The 14145-nt window shown below is 50.8% G+C and overlaps 1 protein-coding gene across 1 annotated transcript; it reads right to left on the reverse strand.

Annotated features, from left to right (window-relative positions):
• Positions 1-448: 448 nt before the first annotated feature.
• LOC308355121 (uncharacterized protein) lies at positions 449-11234 on the reverse strand. Its single transcript, XM_080823090.1, has 5 exons — positions 11158-11234; positions 8599-8776; positions 5326-5452; positions 4987-5079; positions 449-2913 (listed from the first exon to the last, which is right to left on the reverse strand). Exons 2-5 carry the CDS (start codon positions 8674-8676, stop codon positions 1127-1129), a joined length of 2085 nt encoding a protein of 694 aa, XP_080679216.1. The 5' UTR covers positions 8677-8776; positions 11158-11234; the 3' UTR covers positions 449-1126.
• Positions 11235-14145: the final 2911 nt, after the last annotated feature.

A 14145-nucleotide genomic window follows, 5' to 3' on the forward strand; every position in this document is an offset into this window, starting at 1 on the left:
TCCCATCCCCATGCTACACTGTTGTTGTATGTGGGCCACCTACGTGGTCACTTGAGGTCACATGGCTTCAGACTAAGAGCAACCACAGAGAAGGCACTGCTCCCAAAGAGACTGTGCCCCTTGTCCTGATACAGATGATGACGTCCTAGATGTTCAGCCAAACAGCTAAGCTGGAATCCTTTGAGTGTTAGCGTAGTGTGCATTTATAAGTGATGTGAACTCTGTGGCCAGAGAGCAGGTGGTGTCCTACTGTATTTTCCAGAGACGGCCACACGCTCTTGTGAGATGCCTTTACATCAACAGGTGGACTCTACTTCTCCACCCCTTAGGATCTTCATAGGCCTTGTAACAACCCCAAATAGAAAAATTCAGAACTGACTGTGCTACTTACCAGTAGTATTGCCAAGAGTCCCCGCAGAGGCAAAAAATCACCCCAGAGAACAAATGGTCCATAGTCCTTCAAAAATTTTAATATGTATCATTTCTATCTGAAATTTTTTTATCCACATTACCTAAACTGATAGTTTTCGCTTCATGAAAAAATCACTGATATAAAGTTGGACATTCTGTTGAAAACTGGAACACATTAAGGATGTTTATAAGGTTTTACTTTATCCTCAATGTTCAATGACCTGTCTCTGCCCAATAAAGGCATTCCTGCATTTATTGAATTTTTCTTCCTATGATTTCTTTGATTTTTCCATCCATGGCTTGGGGATGAAAAGTGACAACAAAGGTTCTTTCCTTTGTGACTCTTACACGAGGACTGGTAACGTCTCACAGAAGCCGACCTCAAATTCGTAAAGTGAACTAGCTACAATGGACTCACATTGTTGGAAATAGGTCACACGTAGGATTCAACAGTGACTACTTCTCACTCAGGTAAGTGCAGGTGAAGATCTGTGAGGCAGCATTGGGAAGATCTTTGCCCTCCCCAGTCAGTCCCTTCTGCCTTAAGTCCTGGTTGCCATCTTCACCCTGTGGCTCCAAAGACACACCTGTGGGTAATCTGCACTTCCGGAGCACAAGGAATGAAAAATCAGCAAAGGCAAGTTAAGTTTTTTTGTGGCCAGGCATGGAAGTAACGTTCAGAATTGGTGTTCATGATCTCTTGGCCAGAGCTCAATTACGTGCTCCCACCCACAGTAAACGGGAGCCGAGAAATGCAGGCGAACTGTGTGCCCAACACAAAGACAAAGTGAGTTTCGGTGTGGGTATCGCCAGTCTCCGCCACACGTGGCTTCTCCCCAGTGTGAGTTCTCTGATGTTTGCTGAGGTGTGATTTCTGACAGAAGGTTTTCCCACATGCATTACATCCATAGGGCTTCTCTCCTGTGTGAGTTCTCTGATGCACAGTCAGGGCTGACTTCTGGTAGAAAGTCTTCCTACATTCTTTGCATCCATAGGGCTTCTCTCCTGTGTGAGTTCTCTGATGCCTATTGAGAGTTGACTTCTCACAAAAGGTCTTCCAACATTTGTTACATTTATAAGGTTTCTCACCTGTGTGAGTTCTCTGGTGTACAGTGAGTTTTGATTTCTGGTAGAAAGTTTTCCCACATTCCTTACACTCATATGGTTTCTCACCGGTGTGAAGTCTCAGATGCACAGTGAGCTTTGGCTTTACACAGAAAGATTTCCCACATTCGTTACATTTATAAGGTTTGTCTCTTGTATGAGTTCTCTGATGTACGGTAAGAGCTGGGCGATGGCCAAAGGATTTCCCACATTCTTTACATTCATAAGGTCTCTCTCCTGTATGAGTTCTCTGATGTGCAGTGAGAATGGACTTCTTATGGAAGGTTTTACCACAATCATTGCATTCATGACGTGTCTCTCTATTGTGAATCCTTTGATGTACAGTGAGGGCTGACCTCTGGTAAAAGGATTTCCTACACTCGTTGCATTCATAGGACTTCTCCCGTGTGTGTGTTCTCAGATGCACAGTGAGTTTGGTTTTCACAGAGAAAGATTTCCCACATTCGTAACACTCATATGGTTCTTCTCCTGTGTGGGTTCTCTGATGAACAGTTAGGTGAGACTTATGGCAGAAAGACTTCTTACACTCGATACATGCATAGGGTTTCTCCCCTGTATGAGTTCTCCAATGTACTGTAAGAACTGTTTTACTGATAAAGGTTTCCTCACACTCGCTACATTGATAGGGTTTCTCCCCTGTGTGCATTTTCTGATGTTTACTGAGATCAGACTTTTTGTGGAAAGTTTTGCCACATACGTCACATTCAAAAGTTTTCTCTCCTAACTGAGTTCCTAAAAGCTGAGTAAGGTGTAATTTCTTGCTGAAATTGTCCCCGCTTTGATCACAGTGTTGCTCCTCCACATCAGCTCTGTGAAGATTCGACTGGGTTGGTTTCACGCGGGTGTTTCCCCATTTGTTACACCTACGCTGACCCTCCCCTATGTGAGTTCTCTCTCGGACAACGACAGCAGACTTGTCACAGGCTCTCCAACAGTCATCATGGTTACAGGCAGTCTCTCCCACAGGAGCACTGCTATGTGTAAAGAAGGTTGTCTCCTTGTTAAACTCGTGCCCTTGCCCAACAAATTCAAAAGGTGGCTGCAAAATCTGACCCTTCTGATGAAAACTACGGTGTTCACACCCGAAGGGTTTGCCGCTCATATTATGGTCCTCAGGCTTCTCTCCACCATGCACCTCATCAGGCTCACCAGGGAGAAACGTGTTCTGACACGCATCAAACTCCTCTGGCTTCATTCCTGAACAGTTTCCATTATTTATAACCAGATCTGAAATGTGGATTGTGCTCAAATTAAATGGTTTGCCCAAGGCGGTTCTCTTCATAGTTGACCTTTTGTTGCTGGAGAACCCAACTTGCCCCACATGTCTGCTCTGATGCTCCTGGCGGGTCTCAATCAGGTCACCTGCACTCTGGACATCTGAAATGAGACAAAGTAACCACGTCTGTGAACCACATCTAAGCATTTCTTATGGAAGGTCTGTGTAGGAATAAAGCAGTTCCTTTCCGTCACAGTAGGATATGAATTTTGAAGAATCGATAATGGGTATGTTATGATAAGCACATTATTTTTCTCCCTAATTCATGTAACAAATGACACTAATAGATTCTTGAATATCAAATCATGGTTTTATTTGTTGGTTCTTTTTTTTTTTTTTTTAAGATTTTACTTATTTATTTGACAGACAGATCACAAGTAGGCAGAGAGGCAGGCAGAGAGAGAGAGGGGGACACAGGTTCCCTGCTGAGCAGGGAGCCCGATGCAGGCTCAATCCCAGGACGCTGCGATCATGACCCAAGCGGAAGGCAGAGGCTTTAACCCACTGAGCCACTCAGGCGCCCTCGGTTCTGCTTTTTTAAGTTTCTTTTTTCCTTTCTGGATCCAGGAGGAAGTCACCACAGTCACAACAGTCACCTACTCCCTAGCCGCAGTTTCGGCTGAGTTTTTTCATCTGTCATCTGTGTTCCTTCTGTTTCCTGTTTTCTCTCACAATAACTGCGCATTCCTTTTTGCTTGGCCTTTCCTCATCACTCAGCTTTGAAGGTGACAGGATCATCCTGGATTGGCTACTTTAGGATGCAGCAGACAGCCATTTGTCACCTAAGCAGGGATATTGCTTAGGGACAAGGATCTGCACCAACGTTTCTTTATTTTTTCACTGCTACTTGGGGGATGGCTACGGGCATCCTCTCTCCTTCTCCGTGCTAGCCAAAGACAGCTTTCTGCTAACTCCTAATGAAACCCTATGCCTTGGCTTCTTACAACCAAGTTCCAATTCTCCTCATTGGGCTACCCTCCCTGCTGGTCTGAAAAATTTAGGTTCTGCAACACAGGCTGCACCCACGAGCTCTGAAAAGTCTTTTTCTGGCTGCTTCTTGGAAAAGCAGTCTCACCTGTTTTGCTGTACTTTGCCTCCTGCTAGTGCATCCCTACTTGACAATTTGCTGTTTCTAAAGGCTTCTGTTTTGCACTTTGGAGTATCAGCTGTGTCCTACTTTCAATGGAAATGGAGTCCATGCATGGACTGGATTCTCTGTGTTATATCAGGGTTACTTAGCAGGAGCAATTGCATCCTGAAACCCCTGGCTCCACTGGCCTTGAGAACACATGAACTCCAGATTCTCCCCCCATGCCATAGATCACCCCTTTCCACACTGCAACTTGTGCATGGTTCTCCGCCCCTCTGTGACACTGATTCCGTGCTTGACAAGGCTTGGTCCTGCGCTCTCTTATTTCCTTAACAACTACCTGGGCAACCTCCTCTCATCCTGTGCGTCAAATACCAGTCAGGCTAAAGACTGTTCTAGTTTGCAGCTTCTAATAGTGACACCCAATCTCGACTCCAGACAGTATACCCATGTATGGATTATGTTGTCAACACTGGAAAATCTAAATCATCACCTCAAGTTAAAGCTATCTGAAAGTAAAGTCTTGATAATTCCCTTAAAAATACTTTCTCTGGGCTTCCCCACTAAAATAACACACCCCATTTTTTCTCTCAGAGTGGTAAAACATTATTTCTGATTATTACCCACTTCTTAGTATTTTGTGTATTTGTTTCATTCTGACTCAACTGAAAGTAATCTCCTAGAAAGGACGGCGTGTATTTGATTACCACTGTAATCCCCACAACTACAAAATGACCCATGCTTAACCTGTGTTGAAAGAATAAATGAGACACTCGAAAGAAAACGGTGCATGAGAATGGAGGAAAGGAGGGCATCTTTGAACCCAGAGACAACAGCTAATGAAGAAAGATAGTCTAAGAGGAGGCAGGTAAGGAATGGATTTTGGATAAGTCGAAGAAAAGAGTGGGCAATTAACAAAAGAAGGGGACATGTGTGGGTGAGAGCCATATTGTGAGAGTGAAGGAGGCAGGGGTCTGATCCACGCAGGCTCACTGTCCTGAGGTCTGGACCTGGGGAAACAGCCCAGCACGGCCAATGCCAGCTCTCCTCTTCACAGACCCCTGCCCGGTATGCACTCACTGACCTGGGAGGCGCTGGGCCAGGGCTTCCCCTACAGCCCACGGCTCTGCTCCTTGCTCCAACTTGACAATCACCTCAGGTTTGGAAATGCAGTGCCCTGTTGATCAGAAACAAGTGGGACTTTTAACAAACCGCTTAAGTTTCAGGGCCTTTGAAGAATGACACGAGCAGAGCCACAAGGACTGGATGATGAAGGGCCGACATGAACCTCTGATGAGGGGTGAGCACGCACGTTCTCCTGGGCCGCGGGTCTTAAACCTGAGCACCCTTTCACTTCATAAACCGCCGCGCCTTTACCCACGGAGAGGAAAGTGCTTACACCTACCAGGACACTCTCACTCACCCAGTGACACCAGGCTACTGTAGGTCTCCAGCATCACGGCCCTGTAGAGGGTCCTCTGAGCATCATCCAGGTCCTGCCACTCCTCCCAGGAGAAGTTCACAGCCACGTCCTCAAATGACACCAATTCCTGGAATGACACGTGCCTCAATTCAAGGCATCAGCCTGGATCAGAACAGGAAGTCTAAGAGTTCATTCTTTACTGTGTGTGTTTGGTCTTGTACAAAATACACCCACGGTTTGTACTCTCTACTGTGGGGTAAGGTAAAGAGATACCACAGCAGAAATTTCCTACCTCAGACTGGAAACAACAGCAAAAGAAAGTCTCTGAACTTGGGAGATGGATCAACAGATATTTTCTAATCTTTATGAGAGAGAGAAAAAAATGAAGAAAAATAAAAAGAGGCCCACAAACAATTTAAAAAACAGTCTAACGACATGTAATTTGAGTTCCATAAGGAAAGGAGAAAGAATAGAGCATTTATGAATTTCAGAAACAATGGCTACGACCTTCACAAATTCTGTGAATGATCTGAATATACAGATTTATTAACTTCATTGCCCATAATTAAGTTAGATTTAGGAAAAAAACAAAAAACAAAAAGTCAAACAGACCTACTCTAGGCACATCACAGCCAACCTGCCAACATCCAAGAGTAAGGAGAAATCTTGAAAGCAGCCAGAGAAGAGCGAGCACGTCCAGCTACAAATACGTGGAAGGACGGGCAACTTATCGGAAACAACGGGAAAACAAAGTGGTGAAAGTAGATCCTTTGAATCCATGATTCTACACCCACGGAGCAGTTATGCTACAAAACTGAAGTGAAATAAAAACATTTTCAGATAAACACAAACTAACATGATTCATCATCAGAAGATGGCACTATGATGCCAAAGGACCTTCTACGTGGTTGAAACAAAGTGACACCCGATAATCTGGATCCATAAGACAGAATCAAGATCACTGCAAATGCCAAATGCGTAGGTAAATATAAGGAACTATATATATATATATACACGCATTTTTCTTCTTTATGTCTATAAAAAACATGATCCTTTAGGGAAAACATTGCAACAATGTACAGGGCACTCATAATGTCTGTAGGTTCAGTATGTACACACGTGTGTACTATCCACAGTACACATGACAGGGGCAGCAAATGGATTTATACTATTCACAAGTTCCTGTATTTTCTATGAAGTAGGGCACTACTACTGTAGTGTGTTTGGTAAAGACTCGTGTGGTAAACCCTGTGAGGAGTGAATAAAAAGGTAACGGAATGAAGTGCCGAGTTTTCATTTGCTGTGGCTGCCGTATCGAGGCACCACAGTGGTTTAGCCGTTTGGAAGATAGCTTGGTACTGTCTGCGCAAGTAAACACAAGCTTCCAACCCACAGTCCCTTAATCGCACCTCTGGATGCATCTGGAGGAGTGGAAAACTTATGTCCATGTAAAGACCAGCACGTGGACGCATACTGCTGCTTTATTCATAATGATAGACACCTGGGCGTGACCAAATGTCTTCCAGGGATGCATGAACCAACTGTGCTTCCCTCTGACAACGGAATGCTGCACAGGGCTGAAGACAAAGGAGCTATCGAGGCAAGGAAAAGATGGGGGAGGAAACGCAAATGCACCCTAGTCAGTGAAACGAGCAAACGCCAAAGACCACATACTGTCTGATTCCAACTACACGCCCACCTGTAAAAGGCAAAACTACGGAGAAAACGTCACCACCTGCCCAGGGCTAGGAGGAAAAACACCACCAACTGCCAAGGGCTAGGAGGAAAAACACCACCAACTGCCAAGGGCTAGGAGGCAGGGAAGAATGAACGGAAGGGGCACAGAGGATTTTGAGGACCATGACGCTATTCTGTATGGCTGCAGTGGGGTGTGACTAAAATGGTGGCTACATCTCATTATACATCTGTCCAGAGCCCGATGCCAGTCGAGATTCAGCGGGAGAGAGAGGGAGTACAGAAACCCCATTTTGGTCGTCTCAGTCACTGGCTAAATGGAAGAAGTACACGTGAGGGAAGAAAGGAAGATGTGCTTTTCCCACAGGACTCACTCAGTCTGGAGTGCCTTCTGGACGACTACACGAAAACATTCCCCAGGGGCTTGAACTAGTGGTCGACAAGCTAGGGGACAGAGGCGCTGTCAAGACGGTCAAACCGCACAGGGCCAAACAAGCCCAGGAAAACCAGAGAGTGTGAAAATGGGGCCCAGATCCGAGCACCTGCATGAACTGCGTTCAGGAGAGGAAACAAGCAGAAGAAACCACGAGGGAGGCCGCCCCAGAAGCTAACAGACGAGAACGTCCAGGAGAAGACCCTGGACAGCAGTTTTCCTACGGCAGAAGAGTCGAGTGAGGCACAGCCCACAGCACCGTCACTCAATCAAACATAATCTGGGTTGCTCTGTAGGTTGTAGGGTTATTTCTTCACTTGGAAGACATGAATTAAGACGACACGGAGCAGGGTAAGGCGCAAACGAGCCGTGGAACTCTCTCAGAAAATACCACTATCAACAGTTGGACACACAGCCTCCACAGACCGGCTGACAGAAACACGTGGAGAGTAAGACCTGCAGCCAGTCAGTCCTGCAGACACCCCAGGGTCTGACTCTAGCAGGGCTCGGGCCGTGGCTGCAGTGGGGCCGTGCACCCAGCAGGGCCCTCCAGAAGCTGCCTGGGACTCTACTTTAGCAAAGCTTCTCAGGCAAACTGCGTTCCAGCACCAGGTGACGATCGCCACTGCACCGCGCTGCAAGTGCTGACTTCCAGACTGGTGGCAAAACACTGCCCGCCCCCTCAGCCATGGGACCCACAAAGACCCATTTCGGACTTCTGTGCCTGCAATCTTCAGGTCCTGTGAGAATGGGACACGCCTCTTCTGAGGGTCCCTTCTGGACAGGTAGCAACGGTGTGTGTCATTCTGTGGCATCAGAAACACCAGAGACCAACCTGCACTCACCCTGGATGACTCTAAGGTGGTAGAACCCATCCACATCCACATGCCACTGTTACCACGTTTCTGTGTATCACCCTGAAGCTGCATTTTACTTACTTCTACTTTTCTATTTTAAAGTATGAGCCCTTATTAAGGAGGGCACGTACTGCATGGAGCACTGGGTGTGCTGCATAAACAATGAATCTTGGAACACTGAGAAACAAAATAAAATTAAAATAAATAAATAAAGCCTGAGCCCTTCCTCACCAAGCTTAGGAAGCACCATGTAAAACAAGCTGAGGGGAAAACCAGCCAACAACTCACCAGAGGCGTATTCGTCTCCCGCTGCTCCTGGAAATGCCCAGAGGGCTCTGGAGAGATCCCTGGGAGAGAGGGCTGCATGACAAGACCGCTGGGGCTCTGCTCCCACACCCGGGACTCTCCTGTCTGAAGCTCTCCACACGTTAGCTAGAGAAGACGGGAAGGAGAGGGCGTGCAGCTCCTGTGGGACAAGAGAATCTTACACCTTGAGAAAGGGCAGGAAAGACCCTATTACAGGCCCATTAATTTACACATATAGTTTGTTCATCAAAGCACACATTCCCTACTGACTTATCAACAGTTAATAGAAAGAATCAATTTAAGATTTTGAAGATGCTCATTAAAGTAATGACTGTTTAACTACGTTCCTACTAATGGAGACATTCGCGCAGGGCTTCACCGTAGTGTCTCCGTGAGGACACCTGTGGTGTAAACACGTCGTCTTCACAGAAAGTGGACACCCTGCAACACAACACTGCGGGCCGGGCCTTCACAGGAAGAGACACACGTGAGCTACGCGGACACTGGGCCGCAGCGCACTCTTCCAGTGATGGTTCTCAGTGACTTGCTCCCTGTACTCACGTCCTCCAACACCGACGTGGGCTTTGCCACGTAACCTGCTCTCATCAAAAGGAACGCAGCGCACACAACCCGGATGCAGGCCGAGGAGCACTTCTCCGCTAACATCTGTGAGGAGGCCCGGGCTAGCCTGATACAAGGCTCAGCCAAAGGCCAGCACCAACCACCAAAGGAAGGACATAAAATCCTCTTTCACCAACCAACCTCAGTCACGGCACCAGGTGATTACGGCCTCTCTTGGGAACCAGGCACCACCGGCACAGGAACCGACCGAGTACACCCAGCCCCAAGTGCTGAGCCGCAGGACCTCAAAAACTACGACGACTGGTGTTTAAAGTCACTGAATGTGGTTGGCCTGTTACCCAGCAAACGCTAACGTGACACATTTAAACCCCTGAACTCAGTATGTACACGGGGAGAAAGTCTTGAATGACACACCAAGGACCATCAACAGAACCTGACAACCACACACCGAACCTCCGAGGGGTGTGAAGACTGCCCGCTCGCTGGACTCCAGTGAGGCCGTGGAAGACCCGCCGAGGGGAGCCCGCAAACACCTGTCTTAACACCTGTACTTCGCTGCGCGAGTCTGTTGGTTACAGCTGGGCACACGCCGGGTTTGATTTGCAGTCCCAAAAAACGGGTTAGAGAAGAAAACTGCAGCCCAATTTTCCCATTTTACACAATGGAAAATGGAAAAACAGGCTCCGGGCATCGCACTGTAGAATGTTTGGTCTTCACAGACAGGTCACTGCCATTCAGTGGGAACACCTGCCCTGTAAATGCCTTGAGCACCCGCAGGACAGAGAAAACATCGGGGAAAGTGGGACAGGCACGTTTAAGGCAGTTCCCCTAAGAAACGGTTGTCCTAAGTGACCGCATTTATCAAAAATGAGGTCAGAAGCGGACATGGGCCGTGGCTTCACTGTGGTAAAAGAGGGAACGACCACCACCCCCAAGTCGGGTTCCCGGACGCGTGCAATCCGGTGAGCCCGGCGGCCCACTCGTGTCCTGGAACCCCTCCCCGCCCCCACCCTTCTCGTAAGGCAGAGGTGCCCGCAGACCCTTCCCGAGCCACCGCGGGGACCGCGGAGGCAGCTCCAGCTGCGCAAGCGCAGGGAGTTCAGGCGACAGAAACCGTGAGTGGAGAACCGAGCCACGGAGCGTTCAGGGTCGGCGGGGCGAGTGGCCTCTCAGCCTCAGCAGGTTACCGCCCCCTCACACCAGGCCCCTGGGGTGAGCGACACCTCGCGCGCCGTCGCCCGCCCCTCTCAGCCTGGCTCAGGTCTCCAGAGAGCGGGTCCAACCTTCCCATAACTCGCAGCCCCTGGTGACCCCTGGGGGAGGCGGCACCCCCCAACCCTGCTCCGTAAGCGCTCGGCCATGCGAGGCTGCGGTCTTCCCCCTGCCGGGGCTCTTCTGCCTCCGCCCCAGTCACCGCGGCTGTCTTTCAGGCCGCGCGCGTCCCCTGCGTGCCCCGGGACAGCGGCCCCTTCCAGAGAAGACCGGACGGCCGTCGGGGGCCGAGCCGTCGCTCCTGAGCAGCGGCGCCTGCAAACGAGCTCCTGCAGACGCCGCCGCGAGCCCAGCGCTCGGCAGACCGCACAGTGCGGGGGACCCGACCCCGGCCTCGGAGGGGCCTCAGGCGAGCCCGCGCACGCGGCCGCTCCCAGGAAGAGCTTCGCGGACCCCGCCGCGCACCGGGGCCCTCGCACTCCGCACCGAGACGCTCGCGACACGCCCGAGCGGGAACGGGCACGCGCACCGCCCGCAGGCCCACCCCCGCCCCGGCCGCCGCCGGGCCCAGCCCCCCGCAGCGCGCCTTCTCCGGGCCAAGCGACCGCCCCCAGCACAGCCCGAGGGCCCCGAAGCCCCGTCGCCCCGCGCACCGGGTCTCGCTCCGCGGGTCGCGCCTGCACGCCAGGCCCCGCCCCCGCCGAGCTCCCGCCGGCCGCAGGACTCCCCTTTCCCGCTCGCACCGACCTGCAGGGACACAGGACCCAACCCACCGGAGCCCGCAGCCCCAGCGGCCGACACCCGCAGGGAGCCGGATTTCCGGGCGGAAGAGGAGGGGCGGGTCCGCACGTGCGCCGAAGGAACCCGGAAGACCCAGAGTCCCGCGCGGGCGTTCGTCGTTGTCGCGGGAAACTACATTTCCCACAAGCCTCTGCGCTCAGTCCTTTAGGAGGCCTGGGAGGTGATGTGTCCTGCTGCGCGGGAGCGGCCTGGGGGCCCCAGGGAGTTGGTCTCTAACCTCGTGAGGATACCGGGGATTTCTGGTTTATTGTGAGATCCTGATTTCACTAGATGAGAGACGTTGTCCCTAATTGGTCAAATCCTAGTATGGAGGAAACATGAACAATTTCTCTGTAGCATGGGATGGTGTTTGACAACATCTTACCCACAGAACTTCTTTTAGAGTTGCTGTCAGTCCTCTCAAGCCCTACTGCTACCTTATCAACTAGGTTTATCTAATATTCCAGTCTTTTGTTGTCATTTCAACAATCTTCATGGCATCACCACCAGCAGTAGAGTCCTTCTCAAGAAACCGCTTCCTTCGCTCACCCCGAAGAAGCAACTCCTCATCTGCTGAAGTTTTCTCATGAAATCACAACAACCCAGTCCCATCTTCAGGCCCCATTTCTGATTCAAGTTCTCTTGCTGTTTCTGCAACATCTGCAGTGACTTCCTGAGGGCACAGGACATCCTTCAGGACCTGGTGTCCATATAGCACGACACTTGGGTGGGGGGCCCCGACGCAGTGGTTCCATGGGGCCGTGCTGCTTAGCCAGCTGGGGACAGTGGCAAGGCACACCTGAACAACTGGCCCAACTCCTGGATGCACAGGGGCAGTTGGAAATGGAGACACTCCCTCCCAAGCAGCCCCGACGTCTGGCCAGCACCCTCTCCATCAGTGTGTCCCAGCCAAGACTCAGGGCTGCAGACAGGGGCCATGTTGACATGAGGGCAGCATGTCTGTGCAGGGACTCACACTCTGGCCTCTCAACCTCTTGTGCCTTTCCCTAATCCCTTCCTTTATTGGAGAGAACAAACCACTTACTAAGCATTCGAGAAATACTAGGTACTACACGGTGTCTCAGGACTGAGGAAAGACAGGGCAAGACATTTATCTTCTTTGATACACATTCTAGTGGGTAATGTATGACGGTCACGTCCAGAGTATGCCTCCGTGCAGACATGCTGATGGGAAACACCAGTGAGGAGGGGCAGAAGGCTGGTGGTGCTCTCATCCTCAAGAGAAGGCCACTAGGGAGGGTCTCCTTCGAATGCAGCATTTTAACACCAAGAAAGATGGGAATGCCAACCAGGTGGACATCTGTGGGAACAGTAGCCCCTGCAGAGGGACCAGCAAAGCCCTGAGAATTGAGGGTGTTTGTGTTGGGAAGGAGTGAGGAGGTCAGTGGCCATGGTGGGCAGCAGAGGACAGGAGAGCATGGGAGATGGTGCAGGGGGTTAGGTGGTGGGAGGATGGGTCTGTGGGAGTGGGAGGCCCAGGTCCTGTGAGGCCTTTTGTGTGTGTTAGAGAGGGACACTGGCTGCTGAGGGAGTGGGCTTCCCCCTCCAGGGTCTCCCCGTGTGGAGCATGGACAGAATGGAAAAAAGGGCATCTGTGGGAAGGAAGCTGTGTTGGATTGATCCAGATCCAGAGAGGCCAGATTCCTGATGTCTTTTCTTGGTAGAGTAAGGGGTTTGCTGGTGGCCAGGATGTGGTGGGAGAGGGGAGTCAGGATGACTCCTGGCCTCTGGTCTGAGCAGTGCTGGTAGAACAAGATCCTTCCAGACAGAGGAAAGCAAGGGGAGGTGCAGAGGCAGGCAGCGGTGGCACAGCTCCGTGCCTGTCAGTGCAAAGAGCCCGTGAGCTTCATGGTGTGGGAGCTGAGGAGCTCTGGGCTGCTGGTGTGGAAGCCTCAGGACGTGTTCCTGACAGCCTGGTTTTCTCAGAGAAATGGGAGTGAGAACCACATGGGGGCCAGAGGGGACACTGATGGAGGTTTGAAGAAATAAGAGCAGGCAGGAAAAGAGAAATAATCCCCTAGGAGAGCGGGAAGAGGAAGGAGGGGCACCCTGGGGCTGCAGGAGTATGAGGGGCCTGGGAGCTTGGGGACTGTGAGTAGGGCCACCCATGTCCCTCTGAGCCTGGCCTGGCAGAGGCATAGATTCCTGGAAGGGAGAGAGGGGAGCAGAGTTGATGCCAGGGAGAGAAGCACATGACTAGCAGTAGAATCCCACCCAGGCTGGGACGGGAAGGTGCCCAGACGGGCCTAGGGAAAAGTGGAGACACTCCAGTGGGCACCACTGAGTGCCCACAGCCATCTCTCCACCAGTGGGGATGAGGGACTCCATGAAGGTCCTGCAGAAGCTTCTAGACCACAAGGCAGTCTAGGACATGTTCACCCACCTCTCCCTCACTCAGGTCACAATCCACTGCTGTCTGAGGATTCTGATGCCCCTATACCCCTCATAGCCCTTCCTGAGTGGATGCCTTTGATCCCTGGGTCCACAAGGCACTAGACTAACCAAAGGGCAGGGATGTGGAAATAACATGCTGACAGGTCTCCCTGGGGTTGACCTCCAGATCTACAGTTGGAAGCCAGATGGGTGGTGGGCACTTTGTATCATGACAATGGGGTGCAGCTTTGGCAACGACCACACTGTGCCGTGGATACAATCCTCACTGAACGGGTGCCCCGTGTATTATGGGGCTCTTGTTCAGTGTCGTCTGAATCAAAGCCGGAAGCTCCCTCTCATGTCAGAGACCATGAAAGGGACCTCAGAGAGCTGTCAGTTAAGAATGGAACCATGTTTGAGGGGTCACAACTCCTGGTCTCTTTAAGAGGATCAAATAAACAAAAAGTGGGATATTCTAGTACAACTGAAAGAAACAACCTCCCCCGCCCAACCAACATTAGCTGGGAAATCTGAGTAAAGCACTTATACCAACCCAGGGAG

The sequence above is a fragment of the Martes martes genome (genome assembly GCF_963455335.1).
Source record: "Martes martes genome assembly, chromosome: 14".
NCBI classification, from domain to species: domain Eukaryota; kingdom Metazoa; phylum Chordata; class Mammalia; order Carnivora; family Mustelidae; genus Martes; species Martes martes.